General features: G+C 34.8%; 1 protein-coding gene across 2 annotated transcripts in view; it reads right to left on the bottom strand.

Moving 5' to 3' along the window:
- Nucleotides 1–9,722: 9,722 nt before the first annotated feature.
- Nucleotides 9,723–27,466, bottom strand: part of LOC105731140 (ovostatin-like) — a 112,080-nt gene continuing 94,336 nt past the window's right edge. For both annotated transcript variants that reach the window (XM_064377479.1, XM_064377480.1), the window contains exons 25-36: nt 23,646–23,822; nt 23,376–23,457; nt 20,614–20,770; nt 18,368–18,442; nt 17,892–18,057; nt 17,470–17,693; nt 15,943–16,158; nt 13,945–14,069; nt 13,253–13,343; nt 12,687–12,755; nt 12,371–12,473; nt 9,723–10,374 (exon numbers count right to left, since the gene is read on the bottom strand). In XM_064377479.1, the coding sequence (XP_064233549.1) occupies nt 10,307–10,374; nt 12,371–12,473; nt 12,687–12,755; nt 13,253–13,343; nt 13,945–14,069; nt 15,943–16,158; nt 17,470–17,693; nt 17,892–18,057; nt 18,368–18,442; nt 20,614–20,770; nt 23,376–23,457; nt 23,646–23,822 (1,553 nt within the window). In that variant the 3' untranslated portion in view covers nt 9,723–10,306. The remainder of the gene's footprint in view (nt 10,375–12,370; nt 12,474–12,686; nt 12,756–13,252; nt 13,344–13,944; nt 14,070–15,942; nt 16,159–17,469; nt 17,694–17,891; nt 18,058–18,367; nt 18,443–20,613; nt 20,771–23,375; nt 23,458–23,645; nt 23,823–27,466) is intronic.

Below are 27,466 nucleotides of genomic sequence, written 5' to 3' on the forward strand. Positions count from 1 at the left end.
TGTTCTTATTCCAACTCGCTGGTTTTTATTTTACCAGATGGGCAGTGAAAGTAAACTGCCAATCATTTATTTTTGTAACATATTAACTACTTCCATTATATAAAAAAAAAAAACAATTCTAGATAATTTTTATGACCATGTCTATTATTTTATTTACTTTCCAAAATTTTCTAAATTCCTAAAAAATGGTAGTTTGAGGCTACCACTAGCTCAGGTCATTAATCAGATTTTAAAATAAATCTCAAGAATTATCAAAACTTTATCATCTTAATTTTTAATTAAAAATTTTAGATGATGCATTTGAAATACTTGACATTACAGGGCAAAACAATAATTTCTCAACACTGTCAGCTAAGGCATCTATACTCTTGTGATCTTCAAACATTTTCCTTGTATTCCTTAAAAGCATTTTATTAAACATGCAATATCTTACATATACTTGACATCAAAAATTTTTAACCATTAGCAAGATGATAAAAAAAGTGTAGTACAATACTGACATTTGAAAAATAAAAGTGTAATATCACTTTTTAAATGTGTCTAACGAAATGTAAACACTGCAGATTTTTTTTTTTTTTTTTTTTTTTTTTTTTTTTTTGCCTACTACTGTTCCTGTAAAACACACGTGCATACTTTTTTCACCAGTAAGAAACTTTATATCACTCTTGTTTCTTTTTGATCTTGTGTTTTCATTCAGCTTCCTCAGGTAATTTTATCCTGGAGTTGCATACTTCACTATATTTTATTGATTACCCTATTATATGTTTCTGGAATTAAATATCATCAAAAATTATCATAAAAAATATTCTTGACCCTGTAAAGTTCTAATTAGTAATAAATGTTTTCTAAATTGCATTATCATTAAAATTATTATCAATATACTGTTTGTAAAATTATATATATCTACTATAATCTTAATAGATATTAAAAATGAGAACATGTTGTTCAAAATATTTTTTTTAGTGAAATAAATTGTGTATTTCAGCTGGCTCCCTCAAGTAAGATCGTGTATTCTTGGATGAATATTGCTTATTACTGGATTAAAATGTTTCACTTATTCTCTATTTTTTCTACTCTGCTCTATTTCAATTCTAGAATAATTCTATTATCTTTTCTATTGTATAGATGTAAGCAGTAAGAAAATTTATTCACATAAAAGGAGAAATAGAAATAGAGGACATTCTATTATAACAATGTTGTCTAATTATTTAGGCTTCCAAGTTATAAGCCAAAGATCACATCATAATCATTAAAAATTGTTTTAATGATCTATCAACTGATAAATCCTCTGTAATTTTATTGAAAACAAAGTGCTAAACCAGGTCAATTGCAAAAGGATTTGGAAATCAGTCATTATGATCATTCTTATTCTCGGTTCCTAGAAAGTATTCAATAAAGGCTTAAAAGGACTTATAAATGGCCACCAATCATTACTCTGCTACTTAAAAACACAACTTTTACCATATACTCAGAAAGTTTGGAAATTTTGTAATATCATTAACCTTAATATACTTTTGTCAATATAAAGCCTCATAAAAGTCTTTCATCTGATCAAAACCATAACCTGTACATTTAACTCATTTCATTTAAAGAAAGTGTACACCAGTAACCTAATTTACAAAACCCGTCCTTATTGTCAAAATAATCAGTCAAATTAAGCTCATTTCTGACAGGAAAAAATGTTGTTTTATTTTTAATTTCAATAAACCCACTAACATATATTCCTGGGATGACTCTCCCGTTTTGCAATTCTAAGATAAAGAGTTTGGCTGAATATTTGCGACTTAGATGAAGTGAGACAACCCTACCTTGATATTTCTTTCCATGCTGTCTGCTTAATTCTTACGGGACTCTCGGGGGAATATAAACATTGACAAGTTGGAAAAGAGAAGAGGGGATTTTAAATGTGAATTCTAACCGTATCTGTCACCTCCACAACACGTACGAGTACAGAAAGTTTCAGAACAGGCCAGAAGAACCCATTTCTAACATCATGTTTTTCTTACAGACAGATGGGTATTTGAGACCTACAATGGGCTTATGATGCTTTGATTAAGAGAGTTTGTGCAAATATCACCATTTTGATTAATCCTTTTGCAAGACATTTTTCACTCCAAGCTACATCTAAAATAGATATAACTGCAAGAGAAAATTGTTACATTAAAATGAGCTCATAAGTTATGCCTTGATTATATTACAGCATGATGACGGTGATTTTATGTCATTACCTACTACAATCGTGGGATTATTGATCATGCACAATTTCAAGGATCCCAGAAATGACATTGACATAAACTGAGGGCAAAGCTGACTGTAACTAAAAGATTTTAGCCAAATGTCAAAGTCAAAGATAAATGTCACAGTGCCCCAATAAATAGTATGTGTTTATCAAAAGCGATAAACCTGAAGACTTCATCACAACATCAAAGACAAGACAAAAGCTAATTTATGACCATAATTATAGCATTAAATATAGGGACTAGAAGAGAAGAAATATATGTGAAAAAGGTTGACTTTGTAATTACAAATAGTTTTGATATGTTAATTGTATAAAAGATTTTTCAAATGGTTCAACATAAAGCTATTTTTCAAAGGAACTCTACATTACCTTTGGACATGTTTCTAAACAAACTTTATTTCCAAAGACAAATGTGTTTACAAAGCATTGAGCAACTTTGAGTGGGTTGAGAATGAAAGTGTCCTTGCCACCTGAGTATACACTGGGGAAGGCAGAGTTGGAATCATTGGCATATGTGGAATGAAATTAATGCTTACCTTAGCACATTTGGAATGTAAATAGCAATACTTTTAACAAATTTAAAAAAAGCAGGATTCTTGGTTGTAAAATTTATCTACCATGATAATATGCTGGTTAATCCTGTATGTTTTCTCTTCTTGTGAATACTTGGTCTGGCAGAGGACAGGCTGGAAAAATCAGGAGATTGCTGACTATGTTTCCATCCTTAAAGTATTTCCCTGTATGGATTCTGAGAGGCAGAACAAATGATTTAAAAAATGATGAATGTGCTTTTTATCTTATAAGAAAGACTCACACTTAATATGACACTATGCCAATATTCAGAGATCAGGCCAGAGGGCTTGTCAGCTGAGCTGTAATTCCACCTGCCCGCTTTAGTCAATACTGAAGTAGCGCTTCCTTCTGTACACATTATTAAAAACTGCCCTCGTGGCAAAATAATATTCCACCAGCCCAGTCTTCTTTATTATATTAAAATTAAATTTTTGATTCATTAAAAACATTATTAGGAGAGCTAAAGGAAAAGTCACAGAGAAGAAAATGATATTTTCTGTACATATAATTGACAAGTGCTTATATCTAGAATATATTGAAGACTTCCAGAAATAAATTAGAAAAAGTTCTAGCATCTTGCACAAAAGAATACCCAAATAGCTAATAAATATATGCAAAGAAAAGTACTTGGTCTCCAGAGAAATGCAAATTAATACCACAATGAAACACTCTACATACCCTAAAAAATGGTTAAAGTTAAGATTCATAATGCCAAGTTTTAGTGAGCATGTGGAGCAACCGAACCTCTCATCCAATTGTGAAAATGAATCATCATTATCTACTAGAATTCACCATCACATGACCTCTGCCGCAGCAATTTTTACCACTACGTAAACATCAAGGAGAGTGACAGCAAATGTGCAAAAAGTCTCGTATAAGAACATGTATATTTGCATTATTTGTAATGGCTCTAAATTGAAAAGAACTCAAATGTCCAACAACAGGATATGTAAATTGTGGTATATTCATACAATTAAAACTATATAGTGTTTTTCAATAAAACGGAATAATGTCATTTGAATCAGTGTCAAAGAATCCCATGAATATAGAACTGGGCATAAGATTCCACACACACACGTATACACAAACACATTACAAATCATATAATCCACTTATAGAAACACAGGTGTGTTCATTCTAAGTCATTCCAGACTAGTCTTTCTTCTTCTTAGTAAGTCAGCAATCGTAGTTTGGCTCAGGCGAATGAAATGTTCCACATCTGCACATGCATACCCCGGGATGCCCAGTTACCACAACCCCAACCTGCTGACTCTTCTACCTTCGATGCCTCAGCCATACGAAACTTCTTGCTTTTCTTCGGCAGTTGAGAATCTTTCTACTTGACTTGAAGCCTTCGCATCTTTTATTATCTTCTCCTGTATTGTTCTTCTGCAGATGTTCTGACAGCTAACTTCTTCACCACCTTAAACCTTTGCTCATATATCAGCTTCTCAATGAGGTCTACCCTGATCACAGCATTTAAAATGTCAAAGTCTAACTCCCAATCTTGTGGTACTCTTGATCTTCCTTGCTGTGCCTTTCAAAAAATAACACTTGTCATTTTATGACATATTATATAATGAACTTACTTATATTTCTTATTTATTGCCTATCTCTCCTCTCTAGAATATAAGGCAGAGATGTCTTGTTTTTCACTGTTTCTTGTTATTGAAAAGTGTATTCACTAATAACGAGCATTCTATAATTGTTTGTTGAATAAATAAATGAAAGAATTATGTGACCATGAGACATAACACTTGTTTTTTCTCTCTTAAAAGTATATCATTTGACCCAGCAATCCCATTACTGGATATATACCCAAAGGATTATAAATCATTCTATCATAAAGACACATGCACACGTATGTTCATTGCGGTGCTGTTTACGATAGCAAAGACCTGGAACCAACCCAAATGCCCATCAATGATAGACTGGACAAAGAAAATGTGGCACATATACACCATGGAATACTATGCAGCCATAAAAAATGATGAGTTTGTGTCCTTTGTAGAGACATGGATGAATCTAGAAACCATCATTCTCAGCAAACTGACACAAGAACAGAAAACCAAACACTCATAGGTAGGTGATGAACAATGAGAATACTTGGGCACAGGGAAGGGAACAACGTTCACTGGGCTAGGTGCGGGGGTGGAGGGTATAGGATGGCAGACAGCGTTGGGGGGCGGGGAGGCTGGGGAGGGATAACATCGGGAGAAATGCCTGATGTAAGCGACAGGGGGTGGGAGGATGGAGACAGCAAACCAGCATGGCATGTATGTACCTATGCAACAATCCTGCAGGAAGCAGGATGTGCACATGTACTCCAGAGCCCAAAGTACGATTTAAAAAATAAGTATATAAAAAGATCAATGGATAAAATGAATTGTATGCACATATTTAATAGAGAAAGAAGCAATAATATTTCGAGAAGAATGAGCTAGGAATAACTAAAGATGATATGAAGTCAGTCTTTGTGCAAGCAATCATATAACAGAGTCAATTATATGGTTTTATCAGCATATCACAGGGCCTTCCCCTTTTATTAGTGACATAGATGAATATGTATATATGTATATACACACACACACACACACACACACACACACACACAAAATATATTCTGCAAAATCATTAAAAATATTACTTAATATAAGAAAGAAAGAATGCCATTCTCTTTTACATTCTTCTAGTTTATTATTATTTCTCGAAAAACCTTGCTGGGGATTTTATAGAATGGTGCCTGTGCTGTGTGCTGAAGAGGGCTTTGCACAGTATTGATAATGGCAAGGCTGCAGTGAGCTAACTTGCATTTTTCTATTAGCTGAGGGTGTAGTGATAGCTGGGCACAGAAAGATTGTGAGTTAGTTGAGCAAGAGGGCTATATGTCCTGGACCAAAAAGAAAGGCAGACACAGAGCTTATCGGCTTTTTCCCCTTTGCTGTCTCGTTCTCCTGCCAGCCTCTTTCTCCTCAGTTAGGACTCCATAGATAGTATTAAAATAAGGATTTTTCTTTTACCAAGGACCTGCCAACTTGGGGCATGTATCACCACACCTGGCTAATTTTTGTATTCTTAGCAGAGATGGGTTTCTCCATGTTGGTCACACTGGTCTTGAACTCCCGACCTCAGGTGATCTGCCCGTCTTGACCTCCTAAAGTGCTGGGATTACAGACATGAGTCACTGTGCCCAGCCTTTCTTTTTCTTTGTTTCTAATGGAGAGGGAGGACGTAGCTAACACCCAGTCTCTGGGTGGATACTAACTTTGCACACAGGAATGGAAGGAGGAATCCAGAGATGGGGGTGACCCTGAGAGCCAGTGGCCTGCCGAGAGGATCCGTGCAACCTCAGAGACCCAGAAAGCCAGCGACCCCACCCATTAGAGCAAGTTTCTCGCCCTATGCACTTTTCTTGAAGAAAACAAACCTGGATAAGGTGAAGCCAGTGGGCTTAATAGTTTCATTGCCAATCCGAAGCAAGGGCCACAGCTCCTTGTTAAGCCGAATAAGCATTGCAAAGAAATAAAGAAAGGTACTAAGAACAGAGTTATTCAGTGATTACGGGGCCAAATTGTGAAAAAATAGTAGAAACACAGCTCTTCACTTCATCCATTACTTCATGCAACATTTTGAGAAATCTTTTCTTCTTTTTATGGTGCAAGATTACCTTAATAAAAATATAAATAACACCCATCGTTCAATTATATTTAATTTAATGTAATGTTAACTAAATTCCAAAACTGTATGACTTCATTGTCCATTTTATATCACTGTAAATGTTCTTGTTTGTGTATTCTCCAGATTAGAACTTTGGGAAATTTCAAGTATTCGGAACCACTAGCTTTTACTTCCTAGTGTTACCAAGTTGGGAGCAATTCTGTCATGGAGGCCTCTCTGCTGCCATATAGATGGGTTCCATTTTGGGCGATGACTCTGACTCACCAGTGGCTGTTGCCTTACTTCTTTTCTAGCACTAAGCAAGTTTTCCTTAGTATCCTCTCTGTTCTCAACTCACACCCTCCATCGTAGTCACTGTCAGAAACCAAGGAATTCTTTTCCACGTCCTGATTGCCTGGCTTTAAATTTGGTCCTTCAAACAAATCAACCCTGGTGGGGGCAATGGCGGGTGTCTATTTTTCCTGACTCAGTATTAGTGATATTTAAAACGAATAGGAGTTTGAAATGTGTTTCTCTGTATTTTTGGACTGTCGCGCTAATATATGCTTTATTTCAATCCTAGTCTGAGGCAAATTCCTCCATTTGTTCAATCACTTTTCCCTAGTTTGCTTACTTTTTCCATGTTTTTTCTCTTTTACACCTAAAGGTAACCTTGAAAAACTACATGTGACATCTTCATTTCTACAAGTGTCCCTTGTTGGGGAAATATAAATGAAAGTAAAAGGTACCAACCCAGAAGTCCTCACCATAAGGGTATTGGAGAAGGAAAACACTTTTATTATTGAAAAATCATTAAGCCAGAATGTGATGTGCATCACAGGCAATCTGCTAAGAGTTTGCAAAGACAGAAAAATATCTCAGTCTTTTGTATTGCTGAGCTGATGCAGCCCATTACATACATGTTCTTAACATAAGCTCTAACTAGCCTTCAATTATGGGGATTTGACTGCACCATTTATCACACATAATTCGTCCTAGATTCACGTGGTTTTGGGGGCGATCGTGTGTGTTAATGGGATTTATCTAAATGAAAAATAAACTCCTCTTATCTTCATGATAAGAGGTAGTTTAACTTGGGACAAGATGCCCATTGAAGTTGGCCTCTTACCCTTCTGCAGAAATTGCAGATAGGGATGCTATCTCCTCTGATATTGATGTTTCAGAGAAATAGCTCCCACATTCTTCATAATGCTGACGAAAATCCTACCCAGTGTTCAAAAAGGTTTGTATACATTTCAAAGAGGAGAAAAGACTTAAAGTAACAAGTTTTCTAGGAAACTAAAAAAGGGGAGGGAAGATTTGTCTCTTCCTTTGTTTTCAACAGGGAATTAAAACTATTTAGAATTTTTATTTGTCCTTACACCCTGCAATAATGGATGCTTTTTTGTTTAATTGACAAATGGGATTGCCAATCCCATTTGATGAAGTAGCATATTAATGCTTGGAAATATATTCAATCATACTTTTTGTAGTAAAATTTTCTTTAACATGGTTTATTCTTTGGAATCACCTCTTTATTTTATTGAAAAATCATGGATAGGTCCATGGTGATGCCAATGAGGATTAAGGAAAAAATACATTAAAAAGCTGACCAAAGAATAAGTGTTTGGGAAGGCACAATTTTTAGAAATTGATTCAGGAGCTACAGGCACTCTTTATAACAACAACAAAAATGGTTAAACTGTATTTAATTAGCATTCCTCTATGATAACGCATGTCTGCTACTTAACGACTGACATATTTACCCATCTCTTACACAGAACAAGTCAAGGCTCTGTACTCAGGGCCTTTGTAGTAGTTCCTTGTCATGGGATGACAGGTACATGGATCAGACTTAAAACCAATCATCATTCTGGGCACAAGGTTAGCTAAGTCCAAGTAAGCCCAATGTAGCCACATCTGATCCATAGATCAATGAGAGGGAGAAATAAATACTTATTGTTGGAAGCCACTGAGGTTAGGGTTGGGTTTTAAAATCTCCATTATTGAAGCAATAATGAAGATACCCTTAATATCTTTTTAAAATATATTTTGTTTATAGAGTAGTTTTAGTTTCATAGAAAAATTGAGCATAAAGTGAGAGAGCTTTCATGTGCACCCTCTGTTCCCATATGGACAGGTTCCCCCACTATCAATATTCTGCACCAGAGTGGTCCATTTGTTAACAGTTGATGAAGTTACTTAACACATCATTATCACCAAAGACCATAGTTCATATTCGGGTTCACTCTTGGCGTCGTACATTCTATGAGTTTTGGCAAATGTGTAATGACACATATCCAACATACATTATAGTGTCATGCAGCGTAGTTTCACTGCCCTAAAACCTTTTGTGTTTCACCAAATTATCTTTTCCTCCTTACAACCCCTGGCAACCATTGATCTTTTTACTGTCTCCACAGTTTTGCCTCTTCTAGATATTGCATGGTTTGAATACTTGAATACAGCCAGAACTGAAAGAAGACACTGAGATTTAGTGGGAAAATGGAATAAAATAATATTTGACAGATAAACAGGGGCTATTTCATTTAAAACCTTGTACACTATGGTAAAGCCTTCATTGCTAGCTGATGTACAGTGGAAAGCTACTGAAGAAGAGATCTAAGCAAATGAAAAGAAAGTTTTAAAGCTCTGTTTTAGAACATTGATTTTGGAAGTATAAAAGATAGGTATTACTGATGAACGTAAAGTCTGTGAGCCAGGGAGAAATAAGCATAATACACAAGTCTGGGACCTGCACCATAGGATTCTGGTGGATGAGACTGCCACTAATGAGATGACTGGGTGACCAGGTATGGAGTGAGATTCTCTGTGATAGGGAGCAGCCAGGAATGACAAATGACATTTGAAATGTTTAAGTTCGTTATGTTTGAGATATTTAAGTAACTATCTCATACTTTGTGGCTCACAACAACATACATTCATTCTTTTATTTTAACAATTACATATAAGTAAACACTTTAGGTACATGTATAAAAATAATTTTCTAAAATATATCTGTTTAATAACATACTAATGAATATTTGATCTTATAATTAAATCAAGTATATAATATGTTATTGCCAAGAAAACTTTACAAATATATCTTCAGAAATGATACTCTAAGTGATTGGCTTGGGGAGGAGATCAGACGTGTATTTGTTTCATGCTAAACTTATCTGGAAAGAGAAAATACAGTTTTAAAATGGAAGTTAAAAATACATAGGTGCTTATTGGAAAAAAACAACAACCATGAATTCTGATCAGGTTTTACTAAACCGTAGTTGCCAAGGAAAATAAACATGTTTACGTTTATATAACATGAGTTCTTACTTTTTCACAATTCCCAGAGAAATTATTCAGAAACACGTACCAGAACTAAAGTATCAACACATTAGAATACTCCTTATCTAACAAAGCATTTTCTTTAGTCATTCAGTGATTGATGGGATACGCTTTCTCTGCTTGGATTGTCCTGAAGGTAGAATTTGAGGTAAGGGCTTGGATGCAGATAATTCATTTCAGAGGGGATCCCAGGAAACATGAGTGAGAGAGCAGGGAGACTGTGACAAAAACGGAAAAAAGCTAATTTATGGATTTGTTGAGGAGGCTGCTTCCTGAGAATCTGGGAGATGGATTTCAAGGGGACTTCATGAGAAGCATTTGGAATGCCTCCCACTATTCTTGACTTAAAGGCAGGGGCAGGAGCGTTTGTCTACCGGCCCTGGTCTCTGCCGGTTGAAGCTTTTGGGAAGTGCAGGCTTAACACTTCCGGAAGCAAACTTGACATGTAGCCCAGTTACAAAGTATCTTCTTTTACATCTCATTTTTCTTATCCTAGAATGAGGAGTTTTCAAAAGACATCTGACCACAGGGTGTGCTATATTCTGCAAGTGCAAATTCATCTGAAAGATAGTAATTGTTATTAGAAAGTTTTACAACATTATTCAAGAAGAAAATATCTTTATTTCTTATCTGTTTATTCTCCTAAATCTATGCTACTATAACAGTTTCTTTACTTAACGACTTCCAAATATACTGTATTTTTATTCTTCTGAATTACATCACATTGCATCCATACCTATATGATTATTCTTAAGAGTTTCAGGTATGATGTTTTGTATATGATATATATTAAAACTTAACAGAGGTTAGGGCTTTGTCTTCTAGAATAAAGTGTCTATGTAGCTGGCGGGATAGTGAAGACTTAGTTCCATCATCCAGGTTTTTGTAAAGAAGTAAAGATGTGGCCGGGCGCGGTGGCTCAAGCCTGTAATCCCAGCACTTTGGGAGGCCGAGGCGGGTGGATCACGAGGTCAAGAGATCGAGACCATCCTGGTCAACATGGTGAAACCCCGTCTCTACTAAAAATACAAAAAAATAGCTGGGCACGGTGGCATGTGCCTGTAATCCCAGCTACTCAGGAGGCTGAGGCAGGAGAATTGCCTGAACCCAGGAGGCAGAGTTTGCGGTGAGCCGAGATCGCGCCATTGCACTCCAGCCTGGGTAACAAGAGCGAAACTCCATCTCAAAAAAAAAAAAAAGAAGTAAAGATGTACTTACCAAACATGAAGGCACTCAAAGTTTGTAAATCACTGTTGATTTACACTAAACACTTAATAGTTTGTATCACTATTGATTCACTTCCTTTTTTTGGCTGAATATTTATCAAGATAGTATGTATAAAACAGGTTTTTTTTTTTCTCTAAAAGTCTGAGTCATTTATTGGCTGAGGTAATCTGACTTGAAAATAATTAACTTGTCCTTTTAATTTTTTAATTGGTAAACTTATTAGACTTATATTTTAGTATATTCACAGACATAATTTTTATCTAAGACAAGTACAGTGTTCAGATAAGCTTCGATTTCGAAACAGAAGACTTCATTTAGAGATCTTATTCTTCTACTTACTTGTTTGGTGTTATCAGTAAGAATTTACCTTCCTGAGTCTTGGTTGAAACAATAACAACACAATAAGAACTTGGCTGTAAATAAAACAACAACCAGAAACCCAAAGTTGCCTGACCAAGTAGCTCTGATTATAAATTTTTTAATTTAAAAACTTCACTGTGCTGAGCAATATATAGATAGGTGATAGCTAACTAGATAAATATAGATAGATGCCCAGCCTAGCCTGTTGAAGGATGAGAGGCAACAGTAAGTTGCTTCAGCTGGCAGTCAGCCAGCCTCCAATCAAGAGCCAGTCCAATGCTAAACGTATGAATGAGGCCTCCCAGATCACCCAGCTGGCCAACTCACCAGGTGAATTATAGGTGCAATTCAAAGAGGGAAGAGCTGAATCAGCCCAATCGGTCAGCCTAAACCAAAGGGCTTGGCTGATCCATAGAACCGTGAGGAATAATAAATGGTTGTGGCTTTAAAAATATATTTCATAAGAATATTTTCACTAACATATCTCTGTCATCTCCAATAGTGTATGTCTCTTTCTCTATTCAAATAAACATATAATTTCTATATCCTGTAATTCACACTAATACATAAATAAACCATATGGCAACCTTCATAGTCATTAACTTTATTTTGCCTAAATCTATATTCAGCCAGATAGCCTACTTCACATTTATTTTCCAATAGTTTTAATGAATATTTTAGTGAAAAGACTGCTTGAGAAAAATCATGCCAGTAGTGTCCACATAGATAGAAAAACCCTCAAATTTTGCTCTTGAAATTCTGATGCTTTTTGTATTAGGTAGTATGAAAAGTTACAAAACATCAAATAAGAGAAAAAGATTTCAAAAATAGGAACACCAGTAGAGAAATTGAAGATTGGTTTAACTATGTAGGCTGGTGCAAAAGTAATTGTGGTTTTTTCTTGAATGTAATGGCAAAACCCACAATTACTTAATGATAAAAATCGCAATTACTAAATACAATTCTTACCAGTTTCATAATAATCATAGAGCTGAACAGATGCTGGCTTGATGTTGGATACGACTGCATCTTGTTTGACAGAGAATGAGAATTGAATTTCTTTTTGAGTAACCTGAGAATAAATTAACATTGTTATGCATATTGAGATGTATTCCCTCAATTTCTCTCCATTTCAAATATTCAGAATTATTTTAGCAACACTATTTTGATACTTATGCCCTTAGGAAAACTTTTTTAAACATCAAAAACAAAGACAAAAGTAAAATCACATTATGCATCAACCATATACATCAACACACAAACCAAGTTATGACAGTAAACTTACATTCTCCAGGTAGAAAAAGACATGGGTGGTTTTGATTTCTACTCGCTGTACTTTGCCATCTTCCTGAAGCTAAAAATAAGAAAGAAAACTGTGCTGAAAATTCAGGGAATTTGGAATACAAACATCTAGTTATCCAAAGATAAAATATTTGATTTCAACTTGGTAGTTTTCCTGTATCTTTATAAAACTTGCAATGTTTCCATAAAGCTTCAACAACAAACATTAATTTTGAAGATTTATTCATTCAACATTTTTAAAGCATCTGTCTGTATAATATTAGTTTCTAATTTTAAATAAATAGAATAACAGAATGAATATAACTAAACACTAACTCAGCTACCTGTTTTTTAATGATTCACTGTTTTGACAATATAAGAATATAAATTATTTTGAGAATCTCATCGTTTTACTTTTAGATACACATAAGATTTGAATTCACTACTTAAGAATAGAAAATGTATTCCTCTTTTAAAAATAAACTTGTGGCCAACCTCTAGCGTAGAACAGGCCCCAACACATTTCATCTATTCTGAAGTTATTTCAGTTGACAACATTTAAATCTTTACCTTCTTGACTGATGATCTATCGGGTACAAATCCTGAAAGCATCTTCACATCAATGATTGCCATGTTGGAAGAGTTGCGCTTTCCATGATAACTTTATTTTTTTAAAAGCACAAAATTTAAAATTCAGATAAACTTTAATCATTACTTAGGAAAACAAATTGAAAATAAAACAAATTTTCATGCAAAAAAAGTTTATTTTATCATACCCTTTATAGAGGTTATTGTTCTGAGATCAAATAATCTAATTATAAATTGAAGTCAGTGGTGCTCAGAAATGACACAACATCCATCTTAATTCATTCTTAAGTAGACCCACAGAATTCAAACTGGGTCTGATAGTCTTATTTTAGAATTTGATGTTTCAAAATTTAAGAGATTTCAATGTGTTGATTTGCACACTAGAAACTAAGAAAACATACCTCTCCAGGAGAAATTTATAGAACTTTTTTCCTTACAACTTCCTTCTCTTCCATATTTTTACAAAGCCAGATTTATTTTTGCACCTACTATAATCTTAAAAAATTTTAGGCAATTTAAACAAGGTAAAATACATTTTCCAAGAAGATCAAGACAGGACAATCTTTCACATACAATAATTGGGATGTGGTTTCACTCTGAGGCAGAGAAAGACACTAGGCTACCTGAACTAGAGGAAGAAGGATATCTATGATTACCGAAAAAAGAATAGTTACCTGGCTGAAACAACAAGGTCAAATTTTGCATCAAATAATCCTCTGCAGAAAACATTGGCTGTATACACAGAAAGGGAAAATCCAGATGACTTCTTAGGGAGCAGGATGTTATATCTCAGAGTAGACTTGAATAAATATAGAATATGTTATTTATTAACTAAAGGATTAATTTTAAACTTATTACCTCTACATGAACATTTCAACTTGAAAGTTAATTTTTACAACTCTGCTTCTTTTTCTCTATACAATTAGTAACACTAGTAACTTTAGTTGACATATTGAACATATATTCTGTAATTACTTTTAAATGCTTTTTATATAATATTTCCAAAAACCCCTTGAGGTAGATACTATTTTTAACACCCATTTTACAGATGAGGGGAATGAAGGACAGAGAGATGAGTAACTTGTCCAAATTTATACAGCTATGGAGTTGCAGAGTTAGAATATATCTATGCTATGTTTGGATAATAATTTCAATCATCTGATTTCAGCCTTAAGCAACTGATAAAATTACTATAATGTCCGAACTTCAGGAATCGAGGTAAATATCATGAATACAATGAATAAGTTAAAAGAGAAATTATAGAATCTAAATCTAAAATAATATGACTTGATAATAGGCTTGGTTAAAGACTTAACTTGACCTAATAATCCCAATTCAAGTAACATTTCCAGAAGATATACCTGTTCAAGTATGAAGTAATATATGCACATTATTAATTTCAATTCTATATATACTAGTCAAAGAAGGGAACTACTGCAACTGTCCAGAAACATTTGACATATTGAGTATACTCTGGTATATTGGACTATACAGTATGGAAATGCCAGCTAATAAAAGTAGAAGGTGTGATAGAATTAGAAAATCACCACTTTGTAGTTCTTAATGAAATGGTTGATCAGGTAAAGGTCATCAATGCATGTTAAGACTTTTAGGTAAAAATTGATGATGAACTCAACATTTGCATGATCCCGATGTAATATTTTAAACGTTAATTGCTGGTGCAAAGAAGAAAAAAGCAGCAACATTAATGGGGAAGTATGGCTATCACTACCTTTAACCCAGGGATCAAACTTAACATCACTAATCATGATGCACCTCTGGATGTGATACAGTATATATAGAGATCTAGCGTTTAGTTACAGAAGACACAGAATGAGACAACAAATTTAATGGAGAACAATCTGATAAAGTCAGAATTATGGAAATTCTATACTACAACTGGCCTGATCTCTTCAAAAAATTAATGACACAAAAAATACAAAAAACCTGATAGATCTGTCAGGTTAAAAGAGACTTGAGAACCATGACAAATAACTGCAAAATATGGTCCTTGATTAAATCCTGGCTTGAAAACCATAAAGTATATTTGGGGATAGAGGTTTGATAATTAAATCATACCATAAAACAAACTATTGTTATTTATTTATTTATTTAGAGACAGACTCTAACTCTGTTGCCCAGGCTGGAGTGCAGTGGCATCATCTCAGCTCACTGCAACCTCCGTCTCCCAGGTTCAAGCAATTCTCCTGCCTTAGCCTCCCGAGTAGCTGAGATTACAGGGACATATCACCATGCCCAGCTAAATTTTTTATTTTTAGTAGAGATGGGGTTTCACCATGTTGGCCAGGGTGGTCTCAAACTCCTGACCTCAAGTGATCAGCCTTCCTCAGCCTCCCGAAGTGTTGGGATTACAGGCGTGAGCCACTGTACCTGGCCAGGCTATTGTTAATTTGTGTTTACTCTGACAACGTCATTGCAGTTACGTAATGGGATATCCTTTTTTTTTTTTTTTTTTTAAGAGATGCATATACAACATATTTAGGAGTGGTGTGATATCTCTAATTTACTTTACAATTCAGCAAAACAAGGTGAAGCAAAAATGACCAAATGTGAACAAACTATTGAATCTAGTTATTCAATATACTATTCTTTCTAGTTTCACTTAGATTAATAATTTTTGATAAGTTGAGGGTAAACAAGCCCCAAGTTACCTGCACATAAACACAGCCATTGCCATTCACTTCCACCATATACTTTCCCTTAGTTGTTGGCAATAGAATTTGTTGTAGCAACAAACGATTCTTATCATTCACTTGGAAGGCTGTATTGAATGCTGGGTCAGAGAAAATCTGCACTGAATTTTGTCTGCTCTTAGAGAAAGTGAGCCTCTGGAATAGAGTCAGAGCTTGGAGAGCCACAATGGTATCCTAAAATAAAAATGGCAGATTGTATTAAAGCATACCATGGGGTTTAGCAATCAGTCAAATGCAGCTGTGATTCATTTAAAAATAATTTAAAATGCCACTATATTTTTTCCATGCATTTTGCTTTATTTGTTAACTATGCTGTCTTGGGTGCTGTATAATTTTAAAAAAAATGTGGTTTGTGGCAATATTTCTATTCAATCATTTAACACAGACAAAACATCATTTAATAGAATAAAAATGTAAGAAGTGCCAATAAATTTTTTTAAATGCCTACCAAATAAGGCTTTGTTTTACCACATATTAAAACATACAAGGCTAAAACATCAATGGAAAGAACAAAAAGACTAAAAAGATGACAAAATATATATACTTTATATTTCAATAACAGCAGCATTTCAAATCATTGGGATAATTAATCATTACATAAATGACATTGAGACAACTAGTTCGCCATTTAAAGTTAGGTCTTTACTGTAAATCTATCAAAATATATCCTATAAAATTACATCTCATAAAATTATATTCTATAAAATCAAAATATATCCCATAAAATGAATTAGTAATTGAAATACAATGAATTCATAGTACAGAAAAGTCTGGTTAATATTTATATAATTTTTTGTGTGTTGAGTATTACTCTTAGTTTTAAAGTGAGAATCTTCAGTAGAATAATTACCTGGACTGAAAATGAAAATAATCTATATATTTAAAGCATGATAAAAATTGGAAGAAAAATAAAAAATTGACAAGGATAAATTTACTATATTCAGAAGTCTTATACATAAGGAAAAGATTAATATCCCTATTAGGAAATGTGCAAATCATATGACCAGGAAATTTATAACACATGAAATAAAAGAGATCTTCAAAAAATGAAAGCATATTCTATCTAAGTAGAAAACAGGAGATTCATTTTTATACAGAATAAATTATTACTTTTATTGTGAAATGATTTTGAAATTATATAATGAAAGGTACTCACACACTGCAGATGATAATGCAAATTGGTGCACCTTTTCTGATAAAATTGTAGCTACTTTTACATAGAACATTTAGTAGGTTAGTACTTAAGTTTTTATTTTAAAAATTAAAGTATCTTTGAATAAGTATTAAGAGATTACTAGATAAAAATGCTACACCTGTAAAAAACCTAAAAGACAGCAAATAGAAAAATGATAGCAAGTTTAATTGTGACAATAAGCTCATTTAATTCCATAAATGCAATATATAAATTTAAAGACCAATGCCACCAATGCAAAGCAGGTGCTCAATTTTCTTGTACTTATAAATTTAAAAAAGATATAGAGTTACCTTTGTGGAAGAGAAACCTCCACGGGAGTTTTGCTGCTTTGCCACCCAGTGTACAATCTGAGAGGCATAGGAAAGTTCTTCTGAAGTTAGCCGTGGCTTGGAAAGAAGAGCCAACAGCCCATAACAGGTCGTCTCTATATCTGCGGAGGAAGCCTGAGGATAGTAGAAAGACGATGATCCTTTCGTAGAAAACCGCTCTTCCAGTTCCCAGTACACAGAGCCACCTGACCAAAAAGTGAAAGGAATTCAACAGTGTCTGTGTCAAAGCATGGGATATACCTGTGTGTGGTCAGATGGGTGGTATTTGAGGGAGTGTAAATCTTACAACTGGTAATAAAGAAACCGAGGGAATGATAATTATCCCATTGCCAACCATTCTACTTATCCTGCATGTTACTCGAGGAAAGGTCAAAAACACTCACCTTCTCTTTTTGCTTTTTTGCTCAGCTCATTGAAGAAGAATTCCCTTTTGTCTTCATAGCCTACCAAACTGTAAGTGTAGGCTAGGAGAGCCTGTTCATAAGTAGTCATGGTTCTCTCCCTAGATACAGTCTCTATGCACTGGAGACCCTTTTGAATAACCGTAAACTGCAAAGATTAAAAAGGAAAAAATCAAATGTGCACACAAAAACACATACAAAAACACAGATGTAGACATGATCACTGCTAGAAAAAAATCAGGAATGAATCTTGTCTGTGCTGAAATGTTCAAAGGGCAAATGTAACACATTCATTTTAATTTCTATATAGTTCCATCTGCACAGTGTAATTTGACTATTCAGAAGGGTATTGATTCAGCATTATTCAGCATATGTGGTAGCTACAAACATATAGTTATAGTTCCTATTACTATATAGTTGGCATACAATGTTCTAAGTATCACCAGCGGGCTACATACCGAGACTGGGTGGCCAGCTTCAAGCAGGGCACTGATAACATAGGCAGTTAGAGAGATGTCATCACCTTCTTTTCCCTGAATGAAGTGTATGGATAACTTGTCAGTCTCATGGAATTCAGAGGAAGGGTTTTTCTAAATCTAATACATTTGAAATCTCAGATCGGTTGTTTTTTCCTACATTTTTGAGAGGTGAAGTTTTTCACATGCACAAAAGATACTGTTTATGAAAATTAGAAAATAGTGAGCAAAAATCTGAAAAATTTATAGAAATGGGAACATCACTTGTAGAAATAACTTGTGGGCCTCAAAAGGCATTTAGAATCAAAGAAGGGAGAGAATGTTCTGCAAAGTTTGAATTCAATTCTCACCCTCATATTTACCCTAGAAATAATATAAAAAGTATCATGAAAAAAAGGCATGCTATGATATTACAATGATTAAAAGAATATAGTATAAAATAGAAATATTTTATAGTATTATAAGTAGCAGACCAATCAATAGAATAGGTAGAGGAGAATGAAATCATATCAAGTATAGAAAATAATATAACAAAGTTAGCCTTGAAAATCAGTAGGAACAGAAAGCATTAAATAACAAGAGGTGGCATAAGTGGTGAACTATTTAGAATATAGAAGTAAATTATATATAAATTACGTGGCATACTGAAATAAATTCTAGCAGGTCAATAATATTAGCTATAAAGAAAATCAAACTAGTTCCAAAAGATTAAAGGGCAATTACAAAGGAGAAAAATTAAACTAAAAATAATCATACAGGCTGGGTGAGGTGGCTCATGCCTGTAATCCCAGCACTTTGAGAGGCCAAGGTGGGTGGATCATGAGGTTCAAGTGAATGAGACCATCCTGGCCAACATGGTGAAACCCTATCTCTACTAAAAATACAAAAATTAGCTGGGTGTGGTGGCACATGCCTGTAATCCCAGCTACTTGGGAGGCTGAAGCAGAAGAATTGCTTGAACAGGGGAGGCGGAGGTTGCAGTAAGCCAAGATCGTGCCACTGCACTCCAGCCGGGGCAACAGAGTAAGACTCCATCTCAAAAAAAAATATGAAAAATATTTTACTTTTGAATCAATTAACCTATATGCAAAAATAGACATTAAATATATTTTTCTATATTTTCAAATATTTTTGTTTTCATACTTATATTACTTAGAGTTAGCAGTAGTGCTATGAATCAGATACTCTATATGTTAAAAGAATCAATACTGTATAATTAAAAAATTACACTTTTATGAGGCTTTGGAGGACAAAAAGAATACCTCGCTAACATTTTTATACTAATTACATGTTGAGATGACATATTTTGGACATGTTGAGCTAAATATATTATTATAATAAAAATTACAGTTTTAGATAGCTATTCTAAGTCAATAATGAGCTAGGGTCATATTTACATATAAAAATATAAACAAAACATTATGCTGAGTTTATTAAGCATTACTTAAAGCTCAAGCAAGAGTAATAAACACGTTTTGGTTTATTCATACAATCATGTATAGGGAGCTATTAATTTTATGTTTTTTAGTTATTCTAATGACATGGCAGAGTTATTATAAATAATGTTAGGTTTCAAGAAAGGAAGACCAAAAACTCATGCAGGATAATCTCAATTATGTTTATAAAGCATAGGTAAAAAGACTGAAGAAAAATATTGCCAAAACATTAATGGTGATTATTTCTGAGTTGTTGACATATGAATAATATTTTGGTTAATTCCTTATATGAAATCTCTGAGCTACTCTCAACAAATAAGTACTACTATAACAATTATGAAGAAAATATAAGTTTTAAAAAAACCTTAGAAATAAAAGGCATATTCATTATGAACACTTAGGGATATTAGCAAGTAAGAGTGAAACAAATTGAATTCTAATAATAAAACAATATTAGTAAAGAGTTTCTTAAATTATAAAGCACTAAGCTATTAAGAATTATCCAGATTCTGTTATTTCTTCATTCACACTTTGCTAATAATCTTGTCACTGCACCCTGCCCCTAGTCACCACAATTACTGTTAGAATCTTCTAGAGGTTTTGACCTGATTGAAGGAAAGAAAATGTTCCATTTGCTATAGAGAAACATTTTATTGGTTTTCAGGATAATTTGTTTATGCTAATAGAAATTCCAGTTCAATAATTTTTACCAATTTCTTCAGTAGTACTTTGGGATTCACTAAACAGTATGATGAAAGAATAGGAAACTGTAAGGTAGAATTTCATCAGTACCTTCAAAGCATTGTTGAAGACTTTGCCAAAATTCAGGAAGCAGCCATCTGGTTTCTGAATATTTGAGAGCCAAATAAGGGTTTGGGATTGAACTTTGTCATCGATATAAATGTAGCGTTTAGCCTGTGCAAATGACTTGTAAACAAATGCAGTGAGCCTGGAAAAAATGATATACAGTGCATACTATAACAACCATTGAGAGGCAGGTGAATTCTCATTAAAATGTGTGACTTGCTTCTTGCCAGACTCGGTGGCCGATGCCTGTAATCCGAGCACTTTGGGAAGCCTAGGCAGGCAGATCACAAGGTCAGGAATTCAAGACCAGCCTGGCCAATATGTTGAAACCCTGTCTCTACTAAAAATACAAAAATTAGCCATGCTTGGTGGCAGGCGCCTGTAGTCCCAGCTACTTGGGAGGCTGAGGCAAGAAAATTGCTTGAACCTGGGAGGTGGAGGTTGCAATGAGCCGAGATCACACCACTGCACTCCAGCCTGGGCAACAGAGCGAGACTCTGTCTCAAAAAAAAAAACAAAAAAAAAAACTGTGACTTGTTTCAGTTAGATTTTTTAGTTTCACATCCTGAAAATCCCTTTCTCAAATTCAAGCCGAATGTGTCCATCCATCCAGCCCTTTGGCTTGAAGGATGATTTCAGTTATTCTAATGACTTGGCAAAGTTATTATAAATAATGTTAGGTTTTGAGAAAGGAAGACTAAAGTCTCATACAGGATAATCCCAATTATGTTTATAAAGCACAGGAGAAAAAGAATGAAGGAAAATATTGCCAAAATATTAATGAAGATTATTTGAGTTGTTGAAATATGAATAATATTTTATTAAATTGCATATTACTGATTTGTTTAATTTGTATATTACTGATTTGGTAATAATTTCTATATTGCTGATTAATAACTTAAATCAAGTCTCCATCCATCTGAGTTAAATTCTTTCTCTGAATTCATCATTCATGTCCTCAATGAAGAGTCACCTTCTCTATAATGTCTTTCCAGATTCTTTTATCTCTACCTGTAGTAAAACTAGAATTCCTGCACTTGTTCTCTCTCAACATCTAACAGCTTCTTGGGAAATTATAGAATGTTGTAACTAGAAAAATATTTTAGAGGCCAAGATGAGGTATGTGTGCCTTATTATCATTTCATGATAACCCGAGGTCTGCAGGGTTTAAATGGCTCATCCAAACAGGAGCTATAGTGTATGCTTAGTTAACTTCTCCATTGTAAACTGGCATTCCTAACAGGTAAACACTGTCAGATTTATCCATGTGTGAATATGCATTGCATTTAGTCCAAACATGTCCTCATATAGTTGCTGGAAAAGTTGCCATGCCTATATACTTCCATAGGATCATGTGCATATTTTTATTGCAACTTTCATCACGTTGTGTTTTAACTTTTTTTTTTAACATGCCTTTGCCCACTATATCCTACACTTCCCAGAGTCAAGGATCATGCACTATCAAGAGGCAAAATAATGTAGTGAGTGAAAGCTCGCATTCTGGAACAGACATTCAAGTTCTGCCACAAAATTGGCAATGTGAACTTGCACAAATTATTTAACCTCTCTGTGGGTTACGGGCAGAATTGCGTTGCCTCCTAATTCAAATTCATATGTTGAACCCCTAAGCCTCAGTACCTCAGAATTCGACTTGTTTTTAAAGATAGAGTCTTCAAAGAGGTAAGTTAAAACGACCTCATTTTAGTAGACTCTAATCCAATATGACTGGTGTCCTCACAAGAAGAGGAAATGTGGACACAGATATGCACAGAGATAAGACCATGAGAAGTCAGGGAGAAGACAGCCACGTCCAAGCCCAGAAGACAGGCTCAAAAAAAAATCAACCTTACTAACACCTTAATCTTGAATCTCTGGCTTCCAGAATCATAAGAAAACAAATTTCTGTTGTTTAAGCCATCTGGTCTGTGGTACCTAGCAAAGTATTACATAGTGTTTCTGTTTCTTTATATGTACAATGACTGTTATGATGCTATCTGCTTCACTGGGTTATTATGGAGATTTTCTATCCTCAATTAGAAAAGAAACAATAATGATTAATAAAACTGGCATTTGTCTTCTTGTATTTCAAGGATGTATTACTGTTTCCAGGATATAGCAGCTAGGCGTGGATATGTATTTGTAAATAAAAGTTAATAATATAAGGAATAAGGTTTAAAATTTAACTAGCATCTCATTAATCACCCTGTCTTTTAGGCTTACAATAATAATGTAATCTTTGCTTAATTTATTTTGGTTTCAGTACTTATTTCACCATTTGTAGCAACTATGGTTCTGCTCCCATATGGGTTTTTAATGTCTCATTAAGAGGATTCATAGCTACACAACATGATTTCTGGGTGGCACTATCAGTTATCATAAACAATCTTAAAGCTATCTTTAGGTTAGGTTGGGATATTAATTTTTCATTGGAATAATTTGCTTATATAATAAATGTAGTTTCAATACTTTTATCCTGCTCTATTGAATTACTTTGTCTAATAATTTGCTTATTTATCATATATATTTTTAAGTAAAAGATAGAAATATCATACCATAAGTCTTTAATCCAAGAGCCCAAGAATCCTACTAAAAGAATGTGCATATGTGTGTGGAAATTTGTATATTTAGTTTGTGGGGGAAGATCCATAGTTTTTATAAAATTCACAAAAACCACTTGAAAAAAATAAGTAGATTAGAAATAATTAGAAACAATTAATTAAACTGATATAAATAATAAACATTCAAACCACGTATGTCCATGTTGATCTTTATGTCCAAAGGTACTATATGATCCATCTAAGTGTTTATAAGATAGTTGCCTCTGATATCCTAAAACAAGAAGAGATATTATTTTTCAAACTAAGTCATCCAGAAGAAGTTGGATAAGTTGAATATCTGTGTTAGTTATAAGTGGATGTATACATATAGACAAATACATTCATGTACTTAACAGGCAAAAAAGCCGGGATTCAGGGATTTCACTGAGTTAAGCAAAATAAAGCTTCTAAATGCTTTACCTGTGGTCAGGTATCCAATAGCCTTGGATTTGATCTCTTCTGTCAGTTGCTGAGTCTGATTCAGATAGTCCAAGATGTAAATGTTGGGAGTGAATAGGGCCATATTCTGCTCTCCACAACCAAAAGGAAGGTGAAGAAGATTCTGTAAGTTTTGCATGGCAGAACCAAGAAGGTCTCCTGAAAAATCAATCAAATCAATATGAGGACTTTATAAAAATTGATAAGATAAAGAATATTAGTTTGTATTCAAGATCTCTACGTTATAGATATTCAAAATAATTATTTTTAATATTATCTGGATTTTACTTTCTCTTCTATTTGTGGGGCCCACACTACAGAATCAGCAAGACACCTCAGGGCCTTGTTTTCAGAACTACAGTGGAGATATGTTATCCAAAGCAGCACAGCCAAGAGCAGAAGAACCCAAAAGTCAGTGGGAATCAACATTTCTTGAGAGCTCCCGGGTGAAGTAGAAAACTCCAGGTCCATCACCAATTCAAAAACAATAGAATTTAGGCCCAAAATAAGCCTTTATAAAGTGTTTACCATTTATCAGATACTGTTCTGAGCACTCTGCTCATATTAAGTCATTCAATGCTTATAATAATAATACAAATGGGTACTATTTTTCTCATCCGTAATAAAATTGAGGCACAGAGAGGCTGAAACTTTTCCCAGCATCATCCAGAAAAGACACAGCAGAGTCAGGAATTGAGCACAGAAAATAGGTTTTTTTTTGTTTTCCTTTTTTTTTTAATTGCATTTTAGGTTTTGGGGTACATGTGAAGAACATGCAAGATTGTTGCATAGGTACACAAATGGCAGCGTGATTTGCTGCCTTCCTCCCCTTCACCTATATCTGGCATTTCTCCCCATGCTGTCTCTCCCCAACTCCCCACCCCCTACTGTCCCTCCCCTATTTCCCCCCAACAGACCCCATTCTGTTGTGATGCTCCCCTCCCTGTGTCCATGTGTTCTCATTGTTCAACACCCGCCTATGAGTGAGAACATACGCTGTTTGATTTTGTGTTCTTGTGTCAGTTTGCTGAGAATGATGGTTTCCAGGTTCATCCATGTCCCTACAAAGGACACGAACTCATCATTTTTGATGGCTGCATAATATTCCATGGTGTATATGTGCCACATTTTCACTGTCCAGTCTATCATTGATGGGCATTTGGGTTGGTTCCAGGTCTTTGCTATTGTAAACTGTGCTGCAATGAACATTCGTGTGCATGTGTCCTTATAGTAGAATGATTTCTAATCCTTTGGATATATACCCAGTAATGGGATTGCTGGGTCAAATGGAATTTCTATTTCTAGGTCCTTGAGGAATCGCCACATGAAAATAGTGCTTCGGATACTTGGACTTGACCACTTTCCTACATAGTTTCTACCAATACCAAATAGTTGTGAAGCACTTACTACTTATCTGGAGATGTCTAAGCATCTTAACTCATTTATTTTTTATAACAATCTTATGAAATAAGTAATACTATTATCTTCACTTAAGGGATGAAGAAATGAGACACAAAGAGGTTGAGCAATTTTGCCAAGTGACACAGCAAGTGGTGAATATGGAATTCAACGCAGCCTTCTGGGAAAGTCAGTTCTCAACCACTATGCTTTGCCTCTGTAAAGAACTTCTGCAGTCTGAAGGCTGATATCATATCAGGTATCTTTTTGAATCACAAGGGTATGAAACTAGAAATAAATAACAGGAAGAAAATTCACAATAGGTAGAAATTGAACACATGCCTGAATACCCACTGGGTCAAGGAAGAAATCATAAAGGAAATAAAAAAATACCTTGAGACAAAAGAAAATGGAAACACAACATACTAAAACTTATGGGATACAGCAGATGCAATCTGGAGAGAAAAATTTATCTTAATAAACTGCTGTATCAAAAACGAAAAATTATCTCAAATAAATAATCTAATGTTACACTTTAAGGAAAGACGTAACGTTGTTTTTTAGAAAAAGAACAAACTAAGCCCAAAGGTAGCAAAAGGAAATAAATAACAAAGATGAAAACAGAAATAAATAAAGTAGAGCCTAGAAAAAAATCAATGAAATTAGTTTTTTGAAAACATAAATGAAATCAACAAGCCATTACCTAAGATCAGAAAAAAAGCGTGAAGACTAAAATAAATAGGACCATAAATGAAGGATGAAACATTAGAATTTATACCACAGACAAAACAAAACAAACAAACAAAAATTTTAAAAAAGAAAAAAAAAACTAATGCCACAGAAATACAAAGGATCATATAAAACTACTATGCATGATTATATGCCATCAAACTGATAATCTAGAAGAAGTAGATACATTCCTACACACACATAACCTACTAAGACTGAACCATAAATAAAAAATCTGAGCAGACTAATAATAGTGAGTAAGGAGATTTAATCAATAATCAAAGGTCTCCCATCGCATAAAAGTCCCAAACTGGATGGCTTTCCTGCTAAATTATCCCAAATATTTAAAGAACTGATATCAATTGTTGCCACACTCTTCCAAAAAATCAAAGTAATACTTCCAAATTCATTTTACAAGTCTAGTATTACTCTGATACCAAAGCCAGAGAAGGACATTCTGAGAAAAGAAAACTACAGACCAAGATCCCTGATGAATATAAATCCCCCAAATCCTCAACAAAATACTAGCAAATTGAATTCAACAGCTCATTAAATAGATGAAAATTGAGCCATTTGCTATTAAGTACCCTAAAAATAAGAAGGGTTTAGAATGATGGTGCTGGATATAATAGCATAGCATCTGTGACTTATATTTGTTGGACATCATTTTGGTAATAAGACTTATTTGCTCAAAGTGAAAAGCTCAAGTAAGCGCAGGTCGTCTTTGGTTTTGATACTGGAAGATGTTTTTGATATAAAATGAGTGTTCGTCCCCTCTGTCATGAGTATTTTTCTGGTCTATACTACTTCTACTGCAACAGTACAAGATATAATGATAATGCCACATGGAGTGCAGCATTTTTTCCACTGTACAGTATTCTTTAGATATCCATCTTAAGTCTTTAATCTGGGCTGTGTATAGATGATGATTAGAAGGCAGGGGCTAAACAGTCCAGAATTGTTTTAAAAAATGATAGAAATAGGATTGGAGATCCAAGATGGCCGCTTAGGAGGAACTCGGGAATGCAGCTCCGAGAGAAAGCACAGAGGGTGAGTGGACGCCGTATTTCCAGACTGATTTTTACTGCCCACAGAACAGGAGATTCACACGCAGAGAAGCCACACGGGTCGCCAGCGCTGCTGGCGCCGCTGGCTTGAACGGCGCAGCCGCTGGGCCGGCACCCTGAGGCAACGGCTCACGGTACAAAGTGAGAGAGTCTGAGTCCCCTATAAGCCAGCAAGGGGAGCTGAAACGGGGAGCCAGGCCAGCGCCACGAATCTCAGAGCCGCGGCTTTAGCCAACGCAGCGGCTCCGGAGGCAGATCGGATGAGACGGTGTCCCCTCTTACCCAGCAAGAAGACCTGAAACACAACTGAAACCGGGACGGTCCAGCTCTGTGGAGGAGGGGCGTTCTCCATAGGCACCCTGCTGTTCTGTACCAAGGCAATCCGCCACTACAGAGACTCCGTCACTACAGGGGCGGGCCAACATAGCGGAAGCAGTTCTAACTACACCCAGAAGTTCACACGGAAGCTGGGTGGAGCCCACAGCAGCTTAGCGAAGCCTCTGCAACCTGAGTGTGACTAGGCTGCCACCTTGTGGGCAGGGAAAACAGCAACCGCACAGGGGAACATCAGAAAACAGTAACTCCCTGGGACAGAACACCTCGGGGGAA

This window comes from Aotus nancymaae, unplaced genomic scaffold (genome assembly GCF_030222135.1).
Source record: "Aotus nancymaae isolate 86718 unplaced genomic scaffold, 86718_ANA_hifiasm-v0.15.2.pri h1tg000016l, whole genome shotgun sequence".
In the NCBI taxonomy this organism is placed as follows: Eukaryota; Metazoa; Chordata; class Mammalia; order Primates; family Aotidae; genus Aotus; species Aotus nancymaae.